We start from the raw sequence: 27,989 nt of genomic DNA on the forward strand, positions 1-27,989 counted from the left end.
ACAATCCTGGTTCCTCTCTCTCTCTTCTTGAATAAAAAGCGAGATGAACAGAAATCCCAGTTGAAATTCACTCCTCCACTCGCACAGCAACCCTTTCACCGCAGTTCTCACTCTGCTCCTTTTCAGAAGCACGCCGCATTCTTGGACGATCGAGTGAACCCAGGAACGAGGAGAGAAAAGAGGAAAGAAAGAAAGTGATATCATCATTGCATCCCGAAATCCACTCTGAGAGCTTATACACGACACCCATCAACACACTTTCTCTCAGCCCACACAATGGTGAAGTAAAGTTGACACTTTTAAGTCATAATTTTTTGTATCGCAAGTGTCTCAAGACATAAATACATACTTGAGATCTGAGGACTCTGATAGAGAAAGTAGAGAAAAACACAGTTATTGTACAAATTCCGATTTACATACATAGACGGTTCACCCCGGACAATGCATGAGTCCTGGAACGGTGGCATTTCACGAATCCGTATACATGCTGCCTACGACCAGCTAGCAATTATGGACGAAAAGTTGTGTGGACGCTTGCCAAAAAGCAGACAAGGGACAACATATTAGTCGGCGAGTGTCAAAGGTGAAGAAAGAGGGAAAGAAAAAGCGTGGAGACTGCAAAACAAGCAGGCTGACTGCCCTGTCCATACCCTCCCTTCGTTCGTTCTCTTCATAATTTCCAAAATATTTATTTTCTCGCTCATTTCGTGAGTGAAAGTGCTCCTCGACTATTTTTCAAGAGTTCTTCCTTCATGAAAGTCAGCCAGAGTCCCAGAGTTTCTCCTGGGTGTTGACTTTTCCATTATGTATCACGCCACAGACGTACCCAACACTGTTGCACCACTTGAGTGTATTATTTGAGTGAAGGAAAATAAGTGTAAAAGGAGAGGCTGGTCGGGTGCTTCACTTATTTATGAAACTTGATGGAGTAGCTCAAGGGAAAGTAAACGGAAAGGTGGGAGTTGTTCTTTTCTCATTACTTCTAAAACTGTGGCAAACTCTTCCAGAGAAATGCATCCGTATATCTGCCCATAAATCCGACAAATTATGAGGCTTTCAATGTTGCACTGAACTCTACATGCATTTATGTAGTTGCGTGAGAATTTGAGTGGTGGGGTGAGACACCTCCAGTGACCATACAGTATTTAACAATGACTTGAAATTCAGACGCAATAATATTTTTGCCCCACAAATCACAGCGATAAATATCTCTTTTTTTACTCCATTGTTGAGTTTGGAAATCAGGGGGAGTGCAAAAGTTCAAAATGCGCTTCGCCTGCTGGAAGGTGCATACATGTTTTCTCTTCTTGAGCTGTAGTTTACGAATTTCTGGATCCAGTAAAACAAGTCAAGAGCAACATTATGGGAGCATTAACGAGTATGGTCAAGCTCGGGCTCACAACTCCAAGAAAGAACAAAAGCAAACGTACGGATATAGTCAGATTTACCCCAATAGCAACAACCTCGATCAATTGGGTGCAGCGTACCCACCCCCGTTGACCCACCACCACACGGGTTCACACGCCATATTCTTAGGTCCGAGTCCCACCCACAGCGGGGTCACCTCCTCAGCAACAACGAGCTATGAACCTTTCGGCTACAGCCACTATTCCATTTCATCACATTTCTTCAACAGCGAGAATGAGACTTCGACCGCTCAGATGTTCAATGGGTCCACACCCGCACCGCCGGAAAATGAACCTCCTGCATCAAAGTAAGAAATGTCATGAAATGTATTCTTCTTGGTTAAATTATTTACGGAATTATATAAGAAGTTTGTATTTTGTTAGTATTTGTCTATCTGTGTATGTACTTGTGTAATCAAGTACCACTGACCCATCAATGTCAAATTTATAAATAAGGATCTGTTCAACAATTGTCCCTGTTTTGCACTAGCCCAGTCTATTTTTTACAGTATACACATATGATTACATTTATTAGTACACTACCCAATTTCTTCATGCTGATTAATTAAATAAATATTGACCCTGCTTTCACGGGGAAATTAAATTCTTTCCATGAAGCATGTAAGGCGAAATTAAGTGAAATTTTGACAATGAATACTAAATACGTTTACGTATGTTTTCTAGGTACAGCCTTTTCCAGACAATCATTATTGCTTGGATCGCTTCTTGTCTGGGACTGCTTACCGTAGGGGGAAACATTTTGGTAATGGTTTCCTTTAAGATTGACAAACAACTGCAGACGATAAGCAACTACTTTCTGGTAAGTGAAACAGCAAAAATAATAAAATACATGTAAACTTGTAGTGGCAAAATATGCACAAGTTTGTGAATTGTCGGTGTTATTTAAACAACTACTTTTGGTTTATTAGTTTAATCGGTGTTTAAAAAAATCCTGATAAACTTGTAATTGGTTGAACCTGTATAGTTAAGTACATAGAAAATTGCATTAAAGTGATTGTTAGTGAGCTCTCTACCCGTAAAAAAATTAACCACAGCAGAAAGTGAGCACAATTTTAAGCTGTATGAAATGCCTACCCCAACAAATCAGAGGGCGTTTAAGTTCACTCTTTTGTTCACAAAGGAACGCGTCGCGCTATCTGACTAATATAATGATCTATGACGTTTTGACTAGATTACATACATGATTACAATCTGTTTTACATATATCTCGGCTTTCTTGCAACAATCCATTAATGTTTTACAAATTTTGCAGTTCTCATTGGCTGTCGCCGACTTTCTCATTGGTTCGGTAAGACCCTTGTCCTCTTATTTGCCATTTAAAAAAAAATAACAACAAAAAATATTGATTGCATTGCAAAAAACATGTCACGATTATATACATATGTATGTGCGAAAAACTAATCTTGTCACAGACAACAGGCGTTGGCCTAGAGTCAAAGATATATTTACAACAACGATTGAAATGAATTTTGAAATTTATTTTAATTAAACTTTCACATGCACGTTAAGTAGTCTTATTTAGTCATGTACGTCTGTCTGATTAATATTTAATGTATTTTTCTGATATACGTAAAAGGTTACGAATTTTGTTTAGTAGTACAACCAACAGAAATTAACGCTTGAATTTCTCATTACAGATTGGAATGCCGCTGTCGACTGTGTATTTGTTAGTGGGACACTGGCCATTTGGCGCAAGAATTTGCGATGCATGGTTAGCAGTCGGTAAGATACGGCACATTTTTTAAAGCTATTTACATGGACTATATAGGTGTAGAGATAATTTATAGCATATAATTACTCGCGAGCGCTGAGCGTGCTCTATAACATTACACTCCACATCCAAATTATCATGTAATAATCATATCAATTAATTAGCGATATGAATTACTTTACTGTTTCAGACTATCTCACCAGCAACGCTTCCGTGCTAAACCTTCTAATGATCTCATTTGATCGATATTTCTCTGTTACACGTCCGTTGACATACAGGTAAGGACTACTCGACCACCTTTTCCCTATCATTTCTATGCACTTATCCTTAGTTACATATTATACACAGTCTGATTAACCTTCGTTGGATCGACCAACTGGGTTAGAAAAACTCACTTTCACGGTGAATCTGTCACAAAAGCAATTAAGATAAAAGCCAAGTAGGCCGAGATTCATTCCTTCCTTTACTTCTTACTTGTCTGAGTTTCCTCGCCCCAAGTTTACTTTCATAAGGATAAACTTGTAACTTATATATAAAAGATGACGGTATCGGTTGAAGTTTAGAAAGTCAAAGTCCCAAGAGTGAAGGTCAACTTGGTAAATTGGCGGAGCTAAAGTTTGGATTGATTAAAAAGCAAATCATCATTACGAAATTCGTAATACGAATTGCTCAAACGGGATCGCATGGAGTGTGAGATTGAGAAACTGCATGTCCAGAGACATCACTTCTTCTTAAAATTTATGCACTAATCCGAAGTCTAATCGGCAGATGAATTCATACGCGAAGAGAAAAAATTCCGAGTTTCATAACTGATTATCCTATCAAATAGTTTAAATACTTACCACTTTTAATCTATCTGCGAACACCAAGGTTCACAATTGCATGCGAATCCCAACGGTGAATTGGCATTACACATTTACGAGGATCCCTTAAGAACGCTGTGCCTGGTATACAGAGATATTTGTCTATCATGGACAAGTCAGAGAAGCAGCTAACTCATGACACCACGTTTTGGCTGTCTCGAGCGAGAAAGGCAGTTTGGCGTCTTGATGACGATGACGACGACGACTACTTGCTACGAGTTTGCCTTTTGTAATTCGACTAGAATTTCAAAGAAGGAGAAATGGAATTCCCTGTGCAATAGTTTTCTGAAGTTTTAATGAATGCTGAGCATTCCTGAGCGGCACTTTGACTGAAGGCAAGATCTTGAGTAAGTAATGACGAGGTCTTCATACCTAAAATTAATTCTGAAAAGCAAAACTTCAAAGTATTCCACATGTTTCTGAGCTTGCGAAAAACTCGCACGCTGTTTTACAAGGAAAATGAGATGTTATCAAAACTAAACTTTTGAAATGAAGTTTTCTAATTGTATTTTACTTTTTCTTTTATTAAGAATTTAATTTCTATTCATCTGATTGCATGAAAACGAAAGATGTCAGAGCGCTCTCCTTAGAGTGCACGCGTCACGTATTTAAATATTTATTAAAGCCGAGATACTGCAAAACTAACCCAACTCTTACAACAGGAGGTTCTGTAGGAATGAAATTACTCACAAAATATATTTTTTTCAGCTCAAGAAAAATAAAACATTTCCGATCCTAAGCACAGGAAATTCTAAAATATTGCATGTAATTTCAAAAGAATGACATTTATATCCACAATCCTATCGAGAGAACTTGTAACTTGTTGCTCCGTATTCATCCATATCGATGCATATTGAAGCACAAATTCATAACTCCAAATTTTTGAAATATTGGGGCATTGCTTGTCATATTTACATACACATATTTACAACGAGCTCGGTCATAATCCGTCCGTTTTAATTGGCAAATCAACATGTCTAAATACATGAAAGCGGTTAGTTCTGCAGAAAATGGGATGATGTGGTGGTGAAGGGATTAATAGTGAGTTGGAAGAGGCGTGGTGTTGCTGCCACCCTCTCTTTTTATCTTTCTCTCCTTTACTTACTCCTGCTTTGGTTCACATTAGGAAAAAGAAGCCGAGTAGAAAATGCACGAATAAAATAAAGTGAAGCATGAAATACACTCTGCATTTGTTGAACCGCGATGCTCTATTGCTTTCCTGCAAGCAACATCCTCCTGCTAATCTTAAGCTTCTAACTTTAGCAGGCACGCTCTCGTTCAAAGATCCATGCATTCCAAAATTCAGTGAAAGCAAACCTGGCCCTGTATGAATATACGATGGATGTATATTTGCATGCATTCTCATGCGTGCCTCTTCCTTCCTGGTACTTTTGCTTCCTATCGACTCACGACCTGGCAAGTGAGCAAAACCAAAGAGTTTGAATCTACTAAAATATACATATGATTAAATATACGATTCCTTAAGTAAACCAGCTTTTCAGCGACAAATGATATTTGTTTAAATAGATTTGTAAAACATTTCCAGTCATACTCGACATAGTCATTCCAAAGTGTTTATTTTGAAATCTAAGCAAAATTCAAACATTGTAAACATTGTGGCTTTAAATATTTTTCATTAAAACGCTCTCGAAACATATCTGACAGACTCCGACATGGTTTATTTCATCACTTTGGGTTATACATAGTCGGGTCAACGTAAGTAAGAGCAGGGAGAAAGTAAAGATCTTGTGCATACTTGTCTAAACCAACTGTGGGCGAGATATTGATTCCAAGCGTTAGTTCATCTCTTCCGAAGGCGATGATACAACTCATATCCCACATTTACTTAGCTCAACAACCTCTTCGTCTCACTTCTTTTCCCTTCCGCAAAAAAATTGTAGACTCGTTTCAGCACTTGTATGTGCATCCATGAACTTTCCTTCACACACGGCACCTCCACTTATTGTCAGAGCGGCATTTTATTTTATATATATTACACGGGCACTCATATAAACGAGCTTATTTTAACCTCGTCGTTGATTAAAGGCTGGCATAAAGTTTCCTGAAGTAGTACGGATACGGTAATAATCATAATTCTCACTCTTTGTTCGCATTTGAAACCTTCACGATCCGCTGCCAACAAATTGTACAAGAGAAAATTTTGTAACTTAAGTTTGCAAATGAAAACGTGTCAAGCAGCAACCGACCGACGGCAGCCAGTGGAGGGTGCATATAGCAGAATTGACTCCAGTCGGACTGACTGAGAATATAAAAATCGGCGGCGGAGTAGCAATTTTTTCCCCAGAAAGTCTACGGCAAGAGGAAAGTCTTCTTTTCCTAAAAGGACAGGAAGAAGACTTGATACTCTCGCCGTCTATGATACTTGGAGGTGTATGAAATATAATAATACGTAATGCATACAAGTCCCAAATAAGTTGGTTATAAGAGGTTATAAGGACTCGAGTCGAAAACATTCCTCACTATTGAACAAGATGGATTCCCCTTAAAGTGGGGCTTACTTATAAAGAATAGTTTTATGAAAAATTTCCTTGGAAATTCCGCATTCTGCACCTCTCTTATTGCCATGCTGCCTGCCATAATCTGGGCCGTTGAAAGCCAGACCACCAGCAGCAGCAGCATTTCTCATTCATAGCATTTCCATAATGCCAGTATAAAAAGTCGTTGCGCTAATAATGCATAGTCAACTGGATGAGGAGAGAGAAAGTAGACTCGTTGGTGGGCAGGCAGCAGTTTGGGCCGTGACATAGCTAACTAGCACAACTCGCAGCACATCTTCAAACCCATAACCATTTCTCTCCATTCCATATCTCATAAGTTAAAATTGAGGATGCTGAAACAGCACAAAGTTGGTAGTTTGGAATTTTTGAAAGTAAAGTCTGTTTCAACCAACCACCCAACTGAACCAACTATCAAAGTTTCCAGAGTAAAGCAAAGCAACCAACTGCGCTTTATTCTCAACCTCAAGTTCCGACTTTCAGCTTTCAACTCCTCGCAGCTTATACATACTTCTTTCCATTCCAGTCAACTCTCGCTCGCAGGGAGAGAAAATCTGCAATTTAGACCAAATTTCACTTACCGAAACTTAATAGGAAGGAAAACATTCGTGATTACATCTGTAGGAACCCTTATTTGCATATATGCATGTACATATGTGCGCCCTTAAATATTAGACAACGGTTCATTTTAAAGTAGTTCGAACAAATTAATTAGGATAGAACAAGTTCGTAATATTAGTTAATCGATGATGATCCTTTGACATCAACATCAAAAAGTTGAAAAGAATTTAATTTAAATCCTACTAAAAATTTAATTTAGCATTCTTGTGAATCTTCATAAAAACATCTTGCCTTTTCGATACAACTGACTGAGAAGGGTACAAAAAGTAGATAAATGAAATTTCCAATATCTCGCCCTGAAATATGAGTTGTTGTCAGTTTTCTAGCTTCTGATGCCCGTGGAGGAGGAGGCATAGGTTCAATATTTACACAATCAGCAGCGGAAACTAACTACTATAGTGCGAGTACATAAGTATTAACAAGATCTGCTCTCACAGTTCCTTTATCCTTTCCACTGTAGATACACATACGTCCCTACACATATGTATCCACCTATGCAGGCTCACTCGCACCCCCACCTACAAAATCGGAGGAGATCAATCCGAGTGATTGTGCCCATTGTAGAGAGAGAGAGAGGTGCTCGGGAAGCAACATTAAGTGAAAGCAGAGCAAAGATGGAGAAAGTTTCCCCAAAGTAAATATTTGTAGTAGGAATATTCCTGTCTCAACAAGGGTGCCATCACCACCACCACACTTGCACAAAGACTAATAATAATACCCATCTCCGACCACCTCTACTGTTTAAGCCACTCTTTCCAGGAGTTACTTTCTCCACTTTCTCTTTTGGGAGAACAAAAGTAGATTCACATCCACAAAACTTATGAATGTGTCATTACACGAGAGAAATACATACTTTCATATAAATTGCATTATATAAATTGTAAAATAGTTGCAATCTACCACGTATTCCGTACTGGTGTTGACGATACTTTTTAAGACGCATTGATAACTGTTACATAAATGCATATGTATTTATACTTCCATGTCGTGGTTACTGCCGTGGTTAAGTCTTTTGTCCAACTCATCGGTTCTGGCAGAAGAATTTAAAGCGAGCCACGTAGAGCGTGAGTACAATGGGCTTAAGCAAAGAGCGAGGAGGATGAAGACAATATTGGAGAAAGAGATTCCGTCGACGTTCTTTCGTAACTTTGTTCGCTCCTGGAAGAAGTCGATCCAGAATCCTGCAGGTTTTGTTTGCGAAAGGAATTGCAGGGTGGAGGAGGAAGTGTTGGGTAATATTGGGTGGAAGGAGCTGAAGGAGGTGGCGGTAGGTGGGCAGGACGACCAAAGAAAAAAAGGAGAAAGTAGTAGTGAAAGTGTGTAGCAGAATTGTTGTGACAGACACAGGACGACCATATGGCACCTCACTTCCTACTATTGCTCTGGCCGTGGTATTGTTTTTCGACGGATGAATGGAGGCAGAAATCCGCTCAGCGAGGTGAAATTGCCTCAATCACTTGCAATGAGTGGAAGGCAGGGGAAAGTTCAATTTTCTATAATTCAAAAATATTTGTGTCCTATTGCTTCAAACAATTTTCCTCCCTGTGGCACAACCTTAAGCATTACGACGATGGAATACAAAAGGTTTGGGTTATATGAACGAAGGAAAATGATTTAATATTTAACCCGAGTAAGCGTTAAGTACGAAGATCAAACTAATTATAACTGACTCCAAAAAATACATATTTGTTTATGTAACTTGTAAAAATACATTATTTCAGGTTATCCAAGTTGGAATATTTTCAAATTGGATTCTGAATAATATTCCGATCCCATAAAAATATTCGTTATCAAAAATCAATTGCAGTCATGTGATACTCAACTTCTAGCCTACAAAGATATTTTCCCATCTAGTAAACCGATTTATTTAATAGGCTTCTTGAATTGGATTTCAACTGTTTGTTTTGAATAGAGCTTGTTTTAACGAAAGTATTGCTAGCGAAATCCCGCAATGATTTATTTAAGGGAATTTTTTCATAGAGCCATCAACAGAGGAGATCTCATCTAAAAGTTGACATCGTGTGTAAGTTGAATGCAAAATATAGTACAAAATCATGGCAGAAAGTTTATGGCCGTGGAAAGCGTGGCTTGACGTCGATATGGGACTGGCAATAAATGAAGTTGAACGAGAGTTCTTTGCTGATTACGAGACGGGCTGTGGAAAACTTCTCGTGGAGAATTGACGTAGATTCTCCTTCAAGTCCGATGGGGTCGCACATGGAATGAGAATATGAGAATATTGTCTGAGATGAAAGAGGTGAAATTGCGTATTTGGGTGGCGTTGTAAGGGATATATTTGCTTGGTCCTCTTCTTCTTCTTCTCCTTGCAATGGATTGAAGGCTTGAGTGAGATTGGATCTGGATCGACTTGCTTTGTAAGGATGACGACGAGCAGCAAAGTTTCTTAGCCATCAAGGAAGAGAGTTTGAAACCTTCAAAATACTTCGCCTGGTCAATAGCTTAGAGTTAGAGGAAGACAAAGAGCGAAATATCTAGCGAGTTAATTAGACACTTGGGAAAACCTGGCCCGTAGTGTTAGTAGTTTAGTAAATCCTATCTTTTAATGGGCACTTTATATGGAGGGTAGTTATATTAGTTGCGATTTAAGTATAAGGAAAGTATAAAAGGCATCGCGTTCTCCTAATCCTAAAAGTTTGATAGATTTTATCATGCTCGTTCGATTTTACTACTTTATTTTTAACATAAAATTGTAACGTTATATGTCAACATTAAAATTATCCGAACATTGGAAGCATTCAACATGGTTAGAATATCTTTTATGTATATCTCCTCTAAATTCTTGTTTGCTTTTCAGGGCAAAACGTACAACTAAAAGAGCAGCATTGATGATAGGTTCAGCCTGGTAAGTCTGCTTTTTGTTGTAGAAAAAGTAAATAACTAATTACACGTAACTTACAATTTTATTGATATACTTTTTTAGGTTTATAAGTTTGCTGTTATGGCCTCCCTGGTAAGTACAGCCTCGCCCACTTCGTATATATCTAGTCATAAATGTTCATGCATACATATCAACATTACTTAAATTGCCCATCTTTGTGTTCAACTTTATAGGATTTATGCGTGGCCATACATTGAAGGCAAAAGGACAGTACCAGAGTTCAAATGTTACATTCAATTTATTGAAACAAATCACTACATCACTTTTGGAACAGCGATTGCCGCATTCTACATTCCAGTGTCAATCATGCTCTTTCTCTACTTTCGAATTTACAGGTTTGACTCATGCAAATACGTTTACCTACTCATTACTTGTAATTATAATTCTGATGGTAGTGGTTAGCCTAAAATCCCTAAAATCAGTCGAGCAACACCAAAACATGCTCATTAATTCTCATTAATTAAGTAAATTCAAAATCCCTCCTGCATCGTTCATGTACAGATTGGCTAAACAGAGGCAGACTTTTCTCTCAGATTACGTATCTATCTTGCCTGCCATGCATAACTTGCGATCTCTTTTTAATTATGAGTCAGTCAGTATTCGTTTTCAGAGGAGGATAATAATGCCACAAAGTGATCTACTTTAGCATTTTCCAGCCAGTTCAGCTCGTTCATCCTTCAAACCGCCTTTGTACATATTTTTGCATCTGTAGTGAATACGTAAGGCGGTTAAGCTCTTTATCTTCTGGAGGACCATATATACGCGTATAATGTTTTGGTTTGACTGGTATAAAGTAACCCTTCTTTTCCTATAACAGGGAGACTGAGAAGAGACAAAGAGATCTGTCTCAACTTCAAGCAGGAAAGAAGGACTCGAGTCGCAGATCCAATTCCAGGTTCGTAAAGTTTTCAGATTCTTTGTTCACATCATTTCCTTCGTTTTTGTTTGACACGAAGAGCTGATATTTTTTCTCTGGTATTAAGACACGAAGAAATTGATATTGGATTCTATACAATGTATATTTGGCTAAAGCCTTTACTTATATTCAAATTCTAGAGCCAGGACCGAGTATGGCAACCATTCTTTTTTTTCAACGGGAAAAGACTATTCGTTTGCCATTGTGATTTTTTGATCAGTTTACTAATATTGCGTTGCTATTTTTAATCGGTTAAAATTTTATTTCTTTTATAAGGAAAAACGTGTATAGAAAGATAATTTTTAGTAAATTATCCTTATACAAAATTATGTTTTATTATACACAGAGCATTCTAAGTCAGTATAAATTGATAGACAAGCACTTATATTCCAGTCAGATGCGTATGTATTTTGCAATTAATTATGCAGTATCAAAGGAAGTATGTTTTAATTTTATGCCGGATACGTGGTTAAGCATTTCCCAAGGATGAACCTACATATGTATATTGGCATTGGTATATATGTCTTGCATAACGATGCAAATATAGAACACATGAAAAATTGCGCTGCTGCTGTATTCAGTAGATCGTTTCACTTTTTCATAAGCAGCAATAATAATTTCAGTGAAATCCTGTAATCAAGGCAGTGCAATGGAACGCATAAAATGGAAGGATTTAGCACATCACCACCAAACCAGCTTTCCCTTTATCCTTGTGAAACGAGCCTGAAACATGGCAAAAGTTGAGCCGCACTCAAACAAATGAAACGTGAACAATGGTAACGGATGACGCTTCAAAATTGCATATGGAAAAATTGCAATCTTTCATATTAAACCTAGACCAATAACTGCTCGCGTAATATTTGCATTTTCCTGGGACCAGTTGTTATTTTTATTTGGTGGGCTGTTCATAAAGCCCTTGAGTTATCTCAAGGTTGCTTTCTTTCATACTTTTCCTCGTAGCTAAGCATGTTTGTCAGACCACGAATAAGGAACAATAATTTAGGAAAATCTGATTAGTCGCATTTAGTAATTTCTTGGTCGGCTGGGGTTTTCCGATACTCGTGGAAATATTGTGCTCTTGTATATTTCATCCATTTCACAACTCTGCCAAGCAAAGGTAAATTGATTTCGTTACCTTTGACTTGTGCTCCACTTTATGTTCGTGTCTCTCGTCGGGTAGCTTTCTTTATTGGCAAAGTGGGAAGCGAATGGTTGGCAAACGCTATAAGCCGCACACTCTAATTTCATTCTTGCTTTCCTCCACCACGACTCGGAATATCTGCTCCTTTATCACCCCCTCTCCAAATCTAATAAAATTTCCTTTTATTTCCTTACCCGATCTAATAAACCCGCTACATCCGGCTCGCCGCTGTCTTTGCATGTTGTACTTCTAATCCACAGCCAACCACTTTGCAGATGATGAGCTTCAAGATAATCAAAGATTCAGCAAAGCCCTCAATGAATGTTGGAACGACTGAATCAGCTTGTGGACGTATTTATTTATACAGCGATGTGATACTTATGATCATGCAAGCGACATTGCATATACAAACATATTTAGGACATATTTAGATGACTTCCAATGCGTATACTCGAGGGAGGTCTGCGTTGATTCAATCTGGAGTACTCGTAATATTACGAGACAAAATCGTGCAAAATCCAGTTAAATTTATATCGGCTGAGAGAGGAATGCAACTATAAAAAACCGGTCGTAAATGGAACCCTTTTAAGATGATGAAAGTCAAGGAAGAGTAAGCAAATGAAATGAAAGTGCAGACGATTCGAGGTGGTCGTAGTAGAGGTGATGTGGTAAAGCATGAATTGCAAATTGCCTCTGTAAGTCAGCATTTGTAGTCAGTTGTCAGTTGACTTTATCGAGAAGCTGGTTTTCTTTTGCCCACGATTATGCAGAGAACTGGAAATGAGTTTACTTGTTTGAATTGAATTAACCGACTAGGATGAAAACCAAAACTTTCAAACTCGTTGTTTATTTCGGAGAAAACGTGATCAGTTCGAATTCAACGTTTCCCATGCATAATTATTTATTAGACATAAGCTCGAGTTTATTCAAGTGAACAAGTAATTTGCTCACTCGAGTCGAGTGAATGATTCTTGAAATCGATGAATAGAGTAGTGTGTGCATACTACATACATACATCGTAGTCGTTTCGTTGCTACCACATATGCAAATACCAAGATTCTCATTTAAAATGGAAATGACGAAGAAGAATCACATTCAATAATTCAATAATTCTCTGCACATTATTAAAGCGCAATCAACAAGAATGACATGTAAAACCACAAAGTATGTACTGTGTAAAACATAAGATTTGATCTGCATGCATGCAATGTTCAATCTACTCATGTATGTATTTCTATACATATTTGCTGCCCATACGAATTCCGTCCGTGCACACGAAACAATAGTTTCGTCAAGCCAAGCACAACAAAAGACATCAGAGACGCGCAATCAGCTTATCGCTTTCATCTTTTATTCAATTTAGAAAAACACAATATACATATGCAGGACGTATCACTATCATAACGAGGTCACCCATAGTACTAAATAATACAACTTGGTTGGGGTAGTAGCACCAAATTATTCTCTGTATTTTGAATGCTGGGTGATCTTCTTAGTTAGTTGCTTTGTATCAGTAGTTACAAGACCTCGCTAAATCGCCTTTGAATAAAAGAGTTCAATTATGGATTCTCTTCTCTGTCTTCTTGAAGCGTGGTGCAGTCAAATGAACGTGATCTCTCTACGCAGTGTTGGAGCTAAGGCATAAATTCGAAGAAAATTACGAGTTATTCCTTCTCTTTCTCCTCTTTTCTCAAATCTCAATATGGGCAAAGTCTGGTCTCGAGCTTTCTGCATGCGAGACGAGATGTTTTCGGTTATCATCCTGCTGTTACTGCTTTCACTCTGTTTCGTGGTTTTATTAAGGCCTGTTTTTTCCAATTCTCTTGTTTGTTTTGTGACCCGCTGGGGTCGCTTTGATAAAAATTTATTACCCGAGGAGAACAAACAAGTTTTCAATTTCCTTATTCTCAAAACAAATATTCATCTCTCACAGGTGACATTTGCGGGTTGACATCTATTTGTCCTCACGTTTTACATATGCTGTTGTCGTCTGCGTAGAAAATAGGATGGGTCTCACACCTCCTTTTCCACCTCCCATGCTGTGACCATCTGCGTATATGTATATATAACAGTATATTGTGTATCTTTGTACATCTCAGTGGTATATTTATATTGGTATGCATACACACAATTTAAGAACTATGAAAATTAGTTGCTTTTGTCATTCATCATTTCCTGATACATACAATTTCATTCCATGTTATCATCTTACACTGGTGTACTTCATGTGCTTTCACCGCTGTGCATTGGCACACATACGATTGTTGTCTCCCCGAGTAAAAAAATCGTTGGAATTCCTGAAGAAATTATTGTGTCGAATTCTGCAGAAATCATATGTCCAAAATTGGCCCAATATTCTGAAGAAAAAATTCTGCAGGATTTTATTATGCAGCATTATTTATGCGTAATTCATTATGCAGAGATAATTATGCAGATATGATTATGCATAAAAACTTCGTGCCATAAATTGGCCCAATATCCTGAAGAACAGTTTGTGTAGAATCGATTACGCATAATTCGTAATACATAAGAACATCTTGATTAAATTGTACGTTATATTTCATAGATAAACGATTACAATTTGAAACTTTCTAAATCATAAGAAGACAAGTTTAATGTATCAATTATACAAAAGGCTTGCGAGTCTCCTCAAGCAAAAAGTCCGACAAAGATTTGGTTATTTCACGTTTAAGTGTTCTTTTTTTCTTCAAAAATAACTTCGCATCTGCAGAGCTAAGATCATTGGCAGGCAAACCATCGACTCCTTCCTCTTTCAAAATGTATCCTGTCAAATATAACAAAAAATATGAGTCACATTGGAAATTAATATTCGCAAAAATAATTATAGCGACCAACCAATAACTGCATTGCAATGATTCGGGTCAATTGCCGGTAATGGAATTGCATTTCTGTTGGCGTTACATCGTTTTCCGAGAAGTGAGTGGGTCCGGAGTTCATCTAACGTAAACAAACGGCGAAACAAATTTCTTGCTCTCACCGTTGGTTGATTCGACATCAGTTTGATTGACGCTAATTCTGCGGCACTTAACGTGACACCCGATGAAGGATACAGCTCAACCTTTAAATTAATTTAAACGATGCATTAAAATCAACCGATAACATTCAAGTTTACTTGTCCTTACCTCATTGGTTTCAGCCACCGAACGCACTAAGGTTTTATGTTTGCGCCGCAATTCTCTATATTTTATTTTAAGAGCCAAGAACTTTTCTGCAAAAATTATAATTACAATAAAGAAAGGGTTAATATTTTGATTATCAATTTAATCCCACAACGTCGTTTGATGTACTTAAGTACCTTTATAGTCGATTTGTGCATCAATATCCGTATCAAGGTTCGGTTCTGCTGGAGCAGATACTGGATTATTTTCATTGTTATCTTCTTCATTGCCTTGTGGTTGATCCAAATTTTGCGATGCTAAAATCTTATCGATTTGGAGAACTTTAGTAGCTTCGGTGTGTTGCTTTTTCCGTTTCTTCGACCTCACTGCAACTATAAAGCGTTATATATCAAATACATACATATATATGGTTGAGTATGATCATACTCAACCATTTAATTTAAATTTCAAACCTTATGTCGTTACTTGCTACTACGACTACTTAGAACTAAGAATGGCATTTTGGAAAGGAATTTGCATCACATTTCACATTCCAATGTGAGTTGGATGACTGTTGAATAGTTGTAGTATCGAATAAGTTTCGTCTTTATTTGTTTAGAGCACTGACATTCGGTTTTACACTAAAAGTATAGAGTACGATGTTTAAGGCACATATGTATGAACACGATCGGAATGTATGATTGTACTTGTGTATGCTCTCGAACTATCGAAGGTACATATGTACGTAAGCACATACTTACATGCAGCTCCGCTGATTGTACATATTGAATTTGGTTTGGAGGATAACAAACCTCTTGAAAACTGCTACAATGCTGTATAAAAATGTAGGTCTTTGAATTATCAAGGCGTCTACACAAGCCATTTGACACACTTGACTGGATTCTCCCACTAGCTCATTTTTGCATCTACCACCGGAACATTTCATGTGAAATTTGATCTTGGCTACTTGTGTCTACTTTTGATGAAAAATTCCGTTTTTCAAGTATTCTACACGTTTAAATCGTACGAGTAGCTGTAGCTGTAGCTGTCCTCCTATACTGATTGAGCAACGTACATATCGTCGCTGTAGATCCATAACCTGCCAAGTTGAAAACCCGTTGGAAGCATAAAATGCCAAGTTGAAAACCAGTTGGAACCATAACCTGCCAAGTCTGTTTTGGGGTGTATTGCGATTTTGGTCTATAAAAATTTGTCATTTAGCTAGCGATAAAATGGCTTTTTCAAAAAAATTGTTGACCACCTAGTTCCGGAGATATTAAAGTTCAAAAACTGATAAGATTTGGCTTTCTCTTGCTCGAAAAACTCGTGGCAAGATGGCTAATCTATGCGATCTAGGAACTGTTTAATGATGAATGCAAATTTAAATTTCATCCAAACAATTTCAAATTTGGCATGAACATGCATAAATATATTGTTAATCATAACATGGTATCAATTCCCGCTCCGATCGCTATAAATTTTTCAGGAAAAATCAAAAACCGTAAAAAATTTGGTTTTATATTTTTCCTGAAAAATTTATAGCGATCGAAACGGGAATTGATGCCATGATATGATTAACAATATATTTATGCATGTTCATGCCAAATTTGAAATTGTTTGGATGAATTTAAATTTACATTCAACATTAAACAGTGAAAAAATCAATTACTGCGATTCCTTCAACCAACAATCATGTGGTTCGGGTTTTTACGCTCTCCTGAAAAATCACGAAAACAGACTTGGCAGATTATGGTTCCAACTGGTTTTCAACTTGGCATTTTATGCTTCCAACTGGTTTTCAACTTGGCAGGTTATGAATCTACAGCGACGATATGTGTACATGCATTCCACGCTAAAATACAGTTTCGCCAAGAAATGGTCAGGAATTTCGCATTTCTGAACTCTGTTCTATGGACGAGGTCGGGTTCTTCCATCCAAGGAGCAGGTTGTGGAACATACAGAGACCACGATTCTATTCCTATTCTACAATGTTCCCTATCCAATTGTCCTGCACTCTATTCTCGCCCAATTTTTATTATTTGGTGCCCATCCTAAGAGTTGGCTTCGCTTGTATGTACGTGCATATGTATGCATATAGTGTTTGCGGAATTCTTGAAGAAATTGGGTCAGGGATAATATTTGCAGGCAAAGGGAGCAGTACGTATTAGCGTAACTCCAGTAGCCGAGGCAGTCCGTGCTAGAGCAAGTTGAGCCCAACTTTATTCAATTACGGTACAACAGAGTCCATCAATAATACGGGGCCATTAAGAGGAAGTTAGTGAAGGAAGATGAAATATGAGACCATTCTTACTTATTGTTCACATCCTTCGCTGGAAACTTTATCATGTTTAGAATTTTATGGCGAGTATTTTATGCCAAGATGATGATAATTTTAATAACGTTAAAATAAAATATAAAAGTATAAGATAACATACGAACTCGCGTACATGCACGTATTTAAATACTAGACAAGAAAAATCCTCAACTTGTACTTGTACATATTATACTCGTATTTTTTCCAAGATGTTGAAATCACGAACAGCTCGAATATCGGCAGCGTGACGGCAAACTCTCTTATCTCTCATTTAATCCAATTTCGAGTAGAAAACGTTTTCTAGTCCACGTCCACCTTGAGCAAATGGACAGCGTGGAGGAGAAAGTTGGGGTGGAGAGTGAATAGCAGGATAATTAGGGGTTCCTTTACAAACGCGTGCCCAGAAAGTGGAATGTAAGATCAAGCTCATCGCTCTAGCTCTGAGTAAACATCTCTCTTTTATTCCTACGGATTCTGCCGGAATATATTTATCTCCAGTCTGACTCAATTCAAAATTCTAGAGGACTTTATTCGCCTGTCTGTGAAAGCAATCCTAATGGCGCACATACATGTGACTGTGGATGCAGGCTGCGATCTTTGAATCCTGAGACCGAACACTTGAGAAAACTGTTCATCATCCAAATCAATTTATATTGTATGGCTTGGAATTTCTATTTTCAATTCACTTCCAATAAAAACTTTCATCAGTGCTCCCACTTGGGTGCGGTTGGGTAGCCAACCTCATTTCGAATGGTATTTGGGTTGTTTAGATTATTCGTACTACACAGTGGTACATATAGTTTGGTACAGCCAGACCCGTGCCTAACGAAACATGGACGTAAATATGCATAAGCTATGGAACCATATAAAACATACATAAATACATGCATACCACATGAATATATTATACTTTAAAACTTGATTTGCATCTAACTGCGTAGGTAATTTCGATGCCCCTCAAATATTTTATGTGTGAAATTAAATATCAAATTGTTAAGAGTAGTTTTGATTGGCAATTGTGTAGGGGTTCTTTAAGCCACAAACATCAGGCTTCTCCACTGCTCCCCAAGCCAAGTATATATAATAATCGTAATTGTTTCATTTTTATCATTATTAGGTTGATTTCTTTTGTTACCCACGATTATTTGAATTTTAATATCTAAGTAAAGCTAGTCCTTTAACGAGGGAATTGTGTATAAGAAACGTTATTAGAAGTTGGTCAGATTCTTTGAGAAACCAAAACCACAAATCTGTATGTTTGATTTTTGGAGATTCGATACCCACGAAGCAACGCAATCATATAATTGTGTTTCACTGAAATGGTGTGTTGCATATGTATGGTTTGTTGTAGCAATATCTCTCATCGTTCACTTGGCAGAGAATAAGTTGTCAAATATCTGGAGACCCCCTGGGGAAATATGTCACAAAGATATTCAATTCATATCTGCAAGCTCAACTGGTCTGAAGCAAATTGTGCATCTCATAGTTCTCATATCTTTGACAACATTCGATCCCATATAGCTTTTTGTCAAGTCAAGTTTTGCATATCTCTCACGGGAATGTAGATTTTCAGACGCTATGCACATACATGGCATTCAACTACGTATTGAACTATGTCTGTTGTTAGAAAGGGTTCCAGGGTATTATGAAACTGCAAGATGAACTTTCATTAGGCTGACATGCTCTCCTACTCCAGGACAACATCGTAAATATCGGGTTTTCATGTTATCCTACATCTTTAGTGTGACTTTGTGAAATTTGCGTTATTACTTTGCACAACGGACCCTAATTGTGCTGGGGCTACTTATTTGGCATATTTATTAAGGTTATGATGAAGCAAAACTTTTGATATTACGCCTCACAAACAGAAATGATTGTGCAGATGGGAAGATAAATTAAGAGGAAATTATCCAGTATCTGATTCCATGCGGAGTCGAATAATATTTTCAGTTAGTATTTGTATACGTACATATGTATTCATAGCCGGGTTAACAAGTAGGAATAATTTGCTATTCCGAGAGACCGAACTACAAGTTGATTGAGGATGAGTGTAAGGAGATTTATGTATTTACGATCTCGTTTTTCATATGACATCAAAGAGTTAATGTTTTTATTTATGATGAAAAAATATTACTATTGTAAAAAGTTTAATCGAATTCGGAGTAAACATAAATAATTTCGTGAATATTCGTAATTCATTAATTTATTTTGAAAGTTAAGGTATCTACTATAAAGATTCTACAAATGAAATGTTGCGCATCTTATAGCAAATAAAATAATAATCAAAGCATGCACTTATTATAGTTAACCAAATAAATTGTTATGTGACCATATATTACTTTACGTTTACAGCGACGAAGCGGTGGATGTTGAAGAATGGAAAAGAATGAGGGCTGAGTCATGTATCTGTCCGGACCATCTAGAACGAGCTTCCTCTTGTCCTGTCCACAGTCGACAGTCTGTGAGTCAAGTAAGTTCATGCATGTCAAAAATACTTCTTACATTTGTTGGCAAACCCCCATCCATCCAAATTTCTAGGCCAAATCACATTCTCTTGTTTGATAAATACTGGATTCGATTTTTGGTGCCAAGTAATATAAATAGATATCAGGCATTGTCCAGCACGATTCATTTTGCTGAGACATAGCTTATCAAAATTCCTATTGAAAGAATGTCCGAGTTTTTGTTAAGTAAGAGAAAGTATTTCTTCAGTAATACATTCGAATTTCATAATTTATAACTCTTAAAGGCAAACAACATAGGTATGTACGTAGTCTATGCATATGTATTTCGCATTCACTGTCTACTTTTTTCACGTACGTATGTGCATACATATGTATTCATGATGAGTAATGTCATAGCATTACATTAGTAATTTTGTAGTCTGTCGGGCTGGAACTGCCAGACGTAATGTAAATATTTTATTTATTCTTCGAAAAAGTTAAAAAGTAATCCTATGTATGTATTGGCGAAGGATGCATTGGAATTGAAATCGACCTGTTTCATGGATGGTCAACATTCCACAGTTTTCCAAATTTTATGTAGCAGAACTTCTTGGAAGTTTGCGAAAAAAACTTTCATGCATTTATCAGCTGGGTTCTGTTCATTTGATGTCGAGACCTATTCACTATTTACCAAACAAGCACCCGAGAGTCAACAACTTGGGCATAAAAAAAGTCTCGAAAGAAAGCTGTACACATGTTATAAATATCTGCGCCCTGGGAGTGACATCTCGCCAACCACAGCACCACCCCCTCGCCTGTTACGGTACTTCTCCCATACACACGTTGTTAGGCTGCTGATGTGGGAGTGAAAGGAAGGAATGTGTGTTTTGGTGGTGGAATCGAATATCAAATTGAAATTTGGAAGTAATGTAAGTCATTCGGTGAAAGTTGTGTGGAGAGAGAGACGGAAGTTCTAGATGGCTGATATGAGCCCTGAAAAACATTTCATTTCTTATTACCCGTCCAATTCACAACAGTCGAGAGCAGTGAGTCAATTTCCTTCCAATCTCTCTTTGATGCAGACGGGGAAAGTATCATCTGTTGAACAAGAGAGCACAGCTACTCTTGCAAAATGTTTGCTTAATGTTTTCTCAACATTCGAACGCAAAGTTGCCTTCAAACTCAATATCAAAGTAGCCCCAGGAAATTGAACCTTTTAGAAAGTCAAGATGTTATTTTGTACGGAATTGTCTCATAGTAGGATCTAATTTATTCAAGAAAATGTGCCTGTCCAACATGTAGGCATGCATTTATGAAAGGTGTAGACCCGTTTAAAATATGTATGCGCTGGTAAAAGCGTACAACCAATTTCATACCGAATCAAAATTTTATCTTGAATATGGAAAGCTTTGATTTTCTGGTGACAACTCTGTGCATGGTAAAAAGAGTTGAAATTGACAGACATTCAGACGGTTGTTACAGTCTCACGTGCGTATATTCTACTACGTGAACTTTCTTTTCGTTGTACAAAATCTAAGTGCCAACAATAGTCAAATCCAATCCTTCAACCAATTGGGTTTGCCAATCATTGCCCAAGTGCAGTTTGACAAAAAATATTTTTTGCAAAGCTTCATTAGAGAAAAGTTGTCGATTGTGAGCAAAAATTGGATTACTTGTGTATTACTTATTTCTTTTTACACAAACCTTTGGAGCTTAGCTGAACACTAGTGTCATGTTCTTTATAGAAACTAGTTATCATTTAAACGTGATATCGGGTCGAAGCCATTGAAGTTTGCACGATGAATTATACGTAGGAACAAAGTTAGCCAACTTTCTCTCGTATGTTATAATGCTGCTAGTTCTTTTGGATTTTAACCTTGATTTTAGTTATGTACGTAGCCAAAGTGGGTGATAAATTTGCCAACCTGGATTTGACTCTGTGCTTGTTGTGGTCATCAGTCAGTCGTCGTCAAGTGGATAAGTGGTTCAAGTTACAATTTTGTGACGCTCTTCTTCTGCGCTCTGTTTTATTTCAATCACCAATTCAGCGGGTCGAGGCTATAATGTTTGGAGTTTAGAGAAAGTGCTGTTTTCGTAAGTGTAATATTTTATAGAAAGTAAAAATCATCAGTAAAACACTGGTTGGTTTATACGAGTACAAACCTGCCTGAATTACAAATGTCATCGAGTCTCATTACGCAAATTTTGCATATATATGAGCTTTCACACATTTATATGTAGGTACCTACCTACTGATACAAGTTTATTTACGAGAGATTTATCTGAAATACTGTTATTAAATGAAACCATAATCAATCATCTTCATACCAAGTATCCAACTTGGTCCACAAAGTAAAGTACACTGTTTTCTTGCACTTTGTTCCAATATAATGCACGAGAGAATATTAATGTTCAAGTAGTCGCCTAAACTTTCCGTCTGCGCCAATGTTCTCAGCTCTATTTATTTCAATTAGACGACAACTTAATCAAATTTTCGCAATTTTCTACAACCCCTGTGGAATTGCAAGTTTTGTTGGAGATCTCCCTAGGTGTCCTCAAAGTTTAATCACTATTTCATTCGCGTACCAGCATAAGCCGTAGGAATATGTGGGCCCACGTTGGATAAAGTAAATGAATTTCAGGAAATGACACCAAGCTCCCACAAATGAAATATGGGTTTGCAACATGTCTCCAACACTGAGTAAATTATTCAGGAACTAAATATTTGTTTTACATGGTTGAGATTTAATATTCATAATTTAAATTTTGCAGGCAATTCCACAATGGTGTTCAAAACGGTGGCGTTGTATGGCGAGGTTGTGCAGGGCGTTTGTGGGGTTTTGTCGCGTGGACCGTGATGCTGAAGTGGACGACGACGTTGAGGGTGAAGAGGAACACGTGTCCCCCGGCTGCGCCACCCCCGCTTCCGTGGAGACCCCACTCCAATCCTCCGTCTCTCGGTGTGTCTCCCTCAACGTGATTCGTGACCCACTCGCTCAAACCCCCACGCGACGCAACGACTCCATCGTCTCGCCCATTCAAAACACACAAGCCATCACCCACAAAGATGCGCACTCCATTACTTCAGAAGGTAAGCATCGTGTTGTTGCACATCTAACATACGCATTGTATGTTTAGTTTCACCCCCACCATTTCCCAGTCCAAACAAATGTTGCTGTCTAATTTTAAAGAAACAAACTTACCCAAGCTTACGAAATAAGTACGAGATAAATATTATACAACCAGATCAAACCAGCGGCTATTGAACAATTATTGGCATACACTTCAGATCCTGGATGTATGTCCTACGACTCTGACTAACCGAATAGTTAAGTCAACCATGATGACGAAATTCGTATAAATTCAATTCGGTCCTTTATATTTCTGGGTTTGGTCAGATTAGCTTGTGTGCAATTTTCCTCAACGTTTGCCTATGCGAGGGGAAGTTGATGGGAGAGAGAGAGAGGAAAGATTCGGAACCAGGCAGCAGTTGAGACGGAGAAAGGAATGAAAAAGGATTCTTGACATGTCTTGATTGATGCGATGGCGATTGGTAATTTTTACATTTAGTTTCTTTCAAGTGCAAACCTTCTTCGCTCAACTATATCGCTGTATATCCATAATAATCCATATCCTACCAAGAAACCAGCCGACTGCTGCTTCTTGTTCATACTTTACTCTAGCAACTACCAAGTTGGCTTAGTTTACAAACAAAACAGTTTTCGGAATTGAAGTGAGTCAGAAATTGGAGAGCAGTTTCTCACCCAAAAAGTTCTCCGTCGAGTTTCAAGTTTCTACTGTCACTCATGTCACGATGTCATGTCTTCCCGAATCAACTTGGAGGCTGGAGGTATTTTTACGTCTCTTCTGGTCTAACTATTTTCCATGGGTGGAAATATTTCCCATGGGATGACGGATTGGTTACGTAGTCGAACCACTCACTCCAATCTATTGCGTCACCTATATATTTACTATGTGCCTATGGTACCTGTGGATGTGCGTATTACTTACAGCAAGGAGACACTTACGAAGAGTATTCATGTTGATGCATGCATTTTTTCAGTTCATTTTTAGGGATTCAGGCATATTCAGACATACGACAAATGCATATATGTTACTCACTCACTGAGATGATTCAAATTTCTACAAAAACAACATGGTTGTGAAGGGAGGTCAAATCAATACTATAGAAAACATTAGTTGTACAAAACTTTAAGAGTAAATATTTTGCCAAACTTCTTAAAGCAATCACTATTTTCAAACAAAAGTCCAAACTTCAGTTCAGCGTCTGGCATTTGGATTGACGTGTTAGTTCACGTTCCATGAAATTGCTAGTTGAATCTTCGTCAATTTACTTGGACTCCTTGTGTGCCATATGTGCCATGATGCATTCATATCTCGAAGAAAAACAAGGCAGTGAGCACAAATGGCGAAATGCTGAAAAATGTTCAATAGCCGCTGTGTTGTTGTGAATTGATGACGGGAATGCTGAATGCCCAACTTCCTCCGCTAAATGCATGTTAAGACAGAAACTGTTGACAGCTGATGTTGTTTCAAATTCCTTGTTGGCCAGCTTCCATCCCAACCACTCCCTTCCTAAACCTGCCGAAATGAAAAGTAATTTTCTTGTCGACTCCTCTCCGTCTAGAAAGTGAGCTACAGTGTTCCCACTCATTAGTAGCCTCGCATGTACGTACTCACACAGTGGCAGCTCGGTGCTGGGCTGGAGAACGAGATTTTATTTTACTTTCACCATCGCGAGACATGAACTGAGTGGGAGAAAGTATAACGCAATCTCATTTTTTCCCATTTCACTTTCCTCCCTCTTCTTCTGCTAACAGGTTCGAATGGAAAGTTGCCAGCGAGCGAGTCCGTGTACACAATTCTTATTCGGATTCCTGGAGAGCTGGAGGCAAACCAGAAAGGGAGCATCCGGATGATACAGGAGCCTGGCCCGCTCCCTCCGCCCGTACTTCCCCCCCAGCACCAAAAGGTCAAATTAGCCGGATCCGCCCCAGAAACTGGATCGGCCACGGTGACGGACTCGCCTGCATCTGGAAGCGGCGTTGGGAGCTTGGCTAGACGACCCTCTTCCGCCGTCCCTCCTCTCAACGCCCGCGTTGTTCCGAAACCATTAACTACCAAAGGGTCCACCGGGACTTTGTCTTCCGCTTCCGTGCTCCCTGTAGCCCCTCCCAGGAAGAAGAAGAAGAAGAATCAAGAGAAAAAACAGGAGAAGAAGGCGGCAAAAACCCTCTCTGCAATTCTTCTAGCTTTCATCGTCACGTGGACGCCATACAACGTTCTCGTTTTGATAAAAACCATCATGGTCAACGACGATGCAATTCCAGAGGGGGCATGGGATGCTGCGTATTTTTTATGCTATTTAAACAGCACGACAAATCCCATGTTGTACGCTCTTTGTAATGCTTCATTTAGACGTACGTACATTAGAATCCTGACCTGCAAATGGGATAATTCAAGGAGGCAGGCTCTCAATCGTGGGTATTATAATTAAATCTATACTTTCTCTACATGGTGCTTCATTATAACCAACATTATTTACTCTCCAGTACTTTAGTTCTTCACCAGAAAGCTTTTTGATACATCTTATTGTAAAGAAAGCACTGCACATAAAGACAGACGAAATAATATAAATTATTTTATTTTGTGGTCTACAAGAATTTATCTGTACCGAATCGACGCCATAAATATGAAATTATGAGACACTAAATATAATTATAAGATTTTATTCTCGCATTTATCCTAAGCTGCTTATTTTTTACTAATGTTTTGCACATCAAATTCAAGTTATTAAGAGATCGAATATGACATAAATTAGACATCTGTATATGTAGAAAATGGGAACTGATGGCAATTAAGTAACGAAATGATGACACCAATAATCACATTATGTACTTCGTGTTGCGCAATTCGATAAAGGCGAATTTACGAAACAGTTCTCCGTGACTTACTTTTTTTCTGCTAACGAATTAAACTTTCTTATAATGATGCACAATAATAATGGTAGTGTTCCTGTCACTTTGTTCCTCATCCAACTCAGTTCACAATCCACTTAATCTTTCTGTGTTCAGTTCAATGTAGCAAATTGGCCAACTCTTTCTTCGTATATATATACACATATTCCCCGGAATTGCCAAGTATAAAAGTGAACTAAAGAATTGCTATTTAGCTAACCAAACGTAACTAACTGGAGCTAAAACCTAGGCGTTCTCAGGTTCATATACATATAGTGAAAGTGAGGAGTTTTATGAAAGGGGGATACGGACTCTACAGGGTTGATATTTGATTTCGCATCTCTAACTCCAGCTCTTCTGTTACATTCCTTACTCATTCTTTCGCTAATAACACAATACCCAAACTTACTAAAAGTTTTTGTTTCTCAGCTTTTGCCACTGCCATAAACAGTAGTTGGGATGGAACAAGGTAAAAGTTTTCTTCTCAAAGTTTTTTGACAAACACAAGAAAGATGTGGCAGAGTTGGGAAAGAAAAGTGTAGTGGAATTTTTGGAAAGGCTGATAGTTGTAGTAGCGCTACTACGACTGGATGTTCAGTCAGACCGAGTTTTATACTTTTCTAAGCATTTACTTTCCTTTCTTGTCTGGTGGTGAGAGTTGCTTCAGATGGTATTGTTTTACTTCTCGCCGATAGCATCTCTCAATCAATTTGGACATGACCACAACCCACTCGGCTCGAACGTTGGGAGAAATTTCAAAAGATATTACTCTCTCCGACATTGGCTATTTATAGGAAAGAGACTTTTGGGAATTATTTGCTGTACAATTCAAATTGTTTTGATTGGCCTCGCTGATTGAATCGACCGGATTGAACCAGATATCGGCTGTGTCACGTTTTTATATAAGTTATTAGGTTAGATTATTTCAAAGAGATTCTCTCCGTCTCGTTTATATATTTTGGGAATATTTTACTTGACGAGAATCTTGTTGGAGAATGAGAATACGAACTCACGTAAATTTAATGTTACGTCACTTTCAGTATCGATTGGTTAATTTGTCAGGGGCATACGAGACAAACACATTCTCAAGGAATATGCAAGCTTGTTGAGTGAGCTATGCAAATATGAGAATGAGTGAGTATGTGCTTTCGTCGCTTTCTTTATTTCTGTCACTACTTACAATTAGCAAACTCGTCTGACTACAGTCTAAATAGTAATGAATAATTAAGGTGTTTTTAGTCGCACGACTGTTCTCAAAGTATGGTGCAAAGTGTGAGTGATGCTAAACTATGAGTATCCTGAACCTGATTTTATTTCGAAATGTACCTAAGCCATTTAGCAGATTAGTGTGTCAGTCTATCATATTTAGTACAATCATTGATAAAATATATAAAGTCCATCGTATGTATGTACCAACCAACCAATCAAGCTTCCTTGAGCGAATGTTTATGGTATGTCGTGAGGACGTGTGTATGGCAATTTTAGTGGCTATGCATACTTTTTGTTATTTCGGGTGAAGAACTTGAGCTGAAAGATTTTATAAATGTATGTAAGTTGTTGTTTGGAACGAAGCGCACCACAAACAAAGTCTGTTTAAGATAAGTTAGCCCGGTTGATAAATGCAAGTATGCCAGTAAATGAGATTTTTGCATATAATTTCTTCATCCGTAGTACCGATTATGGATACGCTGTTAATTTTAATATATTGAAACAGCTTTGTTTATATCTGGATGAAATAATTTTCTACGCCTATAAAACGTAAATTTGGCGTCATAAACTGTTGAATTTTGCAGTATTCCTTCAAGTAAGTTAAAATTAGTGGTCATAACTAACTGTATGTAGTTATAACACCATCCACACATATGCATACAACGTATGTGATCGCAGAAGCGAGCTATTAAATTTTCAAGTTTTTTTACCACTTTCGGTACCACTAAAAACGTACATTCACGACCAACCTAAGGAGACAATCTCTTTCTAAAATATGGAAAGTATTTGCTGATATTTTAGCGAGTAAAAATAAACAACATAAGTAATAAA

General features: G+C 37.8%; 1 protein-coding gene and 1 long non-coding RNA gene across 2 annotated transcripts; one reads left to right on the forward strand and one right to left on the reverse strand.

The window, feature by feature from the left end:
• The first annotated feature begins 51 nt into the window (after positions 1-51).
• LOC110844024 (muscarinic acetylcholine receptor DM1) lies at positions 52-27,976 on the forward strand. The gene is made up of 12 exons (XM_022090116.2): positions 52-1,714; positions 2,091-2,226; positions 2,680-2,715; positions 3,065-3,149; positions 3,329-3,416; positions 9,954-10,001; positions 10,080-10,109; positions 10,211-10,372; positions 10,855-10,932; positions 19,880-19,997; positions 22,744-23,062; positions 24,813-27,976. Exons 1-12 carry the CDS (start codon positions 1,266-1,268, stop codon positions 25,487-25,489), a joined length of 2,226 nt encoding a protein of 741 aa, XP_021945808.1. The 5' UTR covers positions 52-1,265; the 3' UTR covers positions 25,490-27,976.
• LOC118434613 lies at positions 14,639-16,268 on the reverse strand. Its single transcript, XR_004834141.1, has 5 exons — positions 15,687-16,268; positions 15,411-15,605; positions 15,238-15,323; positions 14,951-15,173; positions 14,639-14,879 (listed from the first exon to the last, which is right to left on the reverse strand). It is a non-coding gene; the product is annotated as an uncharacterized LOC118434613 (long non-coding RNA).
• Positions 27,977-27,989: the final 13 nt, after the last annotated feature.

Source organism: Folsomia candida, unplaced genomic scaffold, assembly GCF_002217175.1.
Source record: "Folsomia candida strain VU population unplaced genomic scaffold, ASM221717v1 Fcan01_Sc002, whole genome shotgun sequence".
In the NCBI taxonomy this organism is placed as follows: Eukaryota; Metazoa; Arthropoda; class Collembola; order Entomobryomorpha; family Isotomidae; genus Folsomia; species Folsomia candida.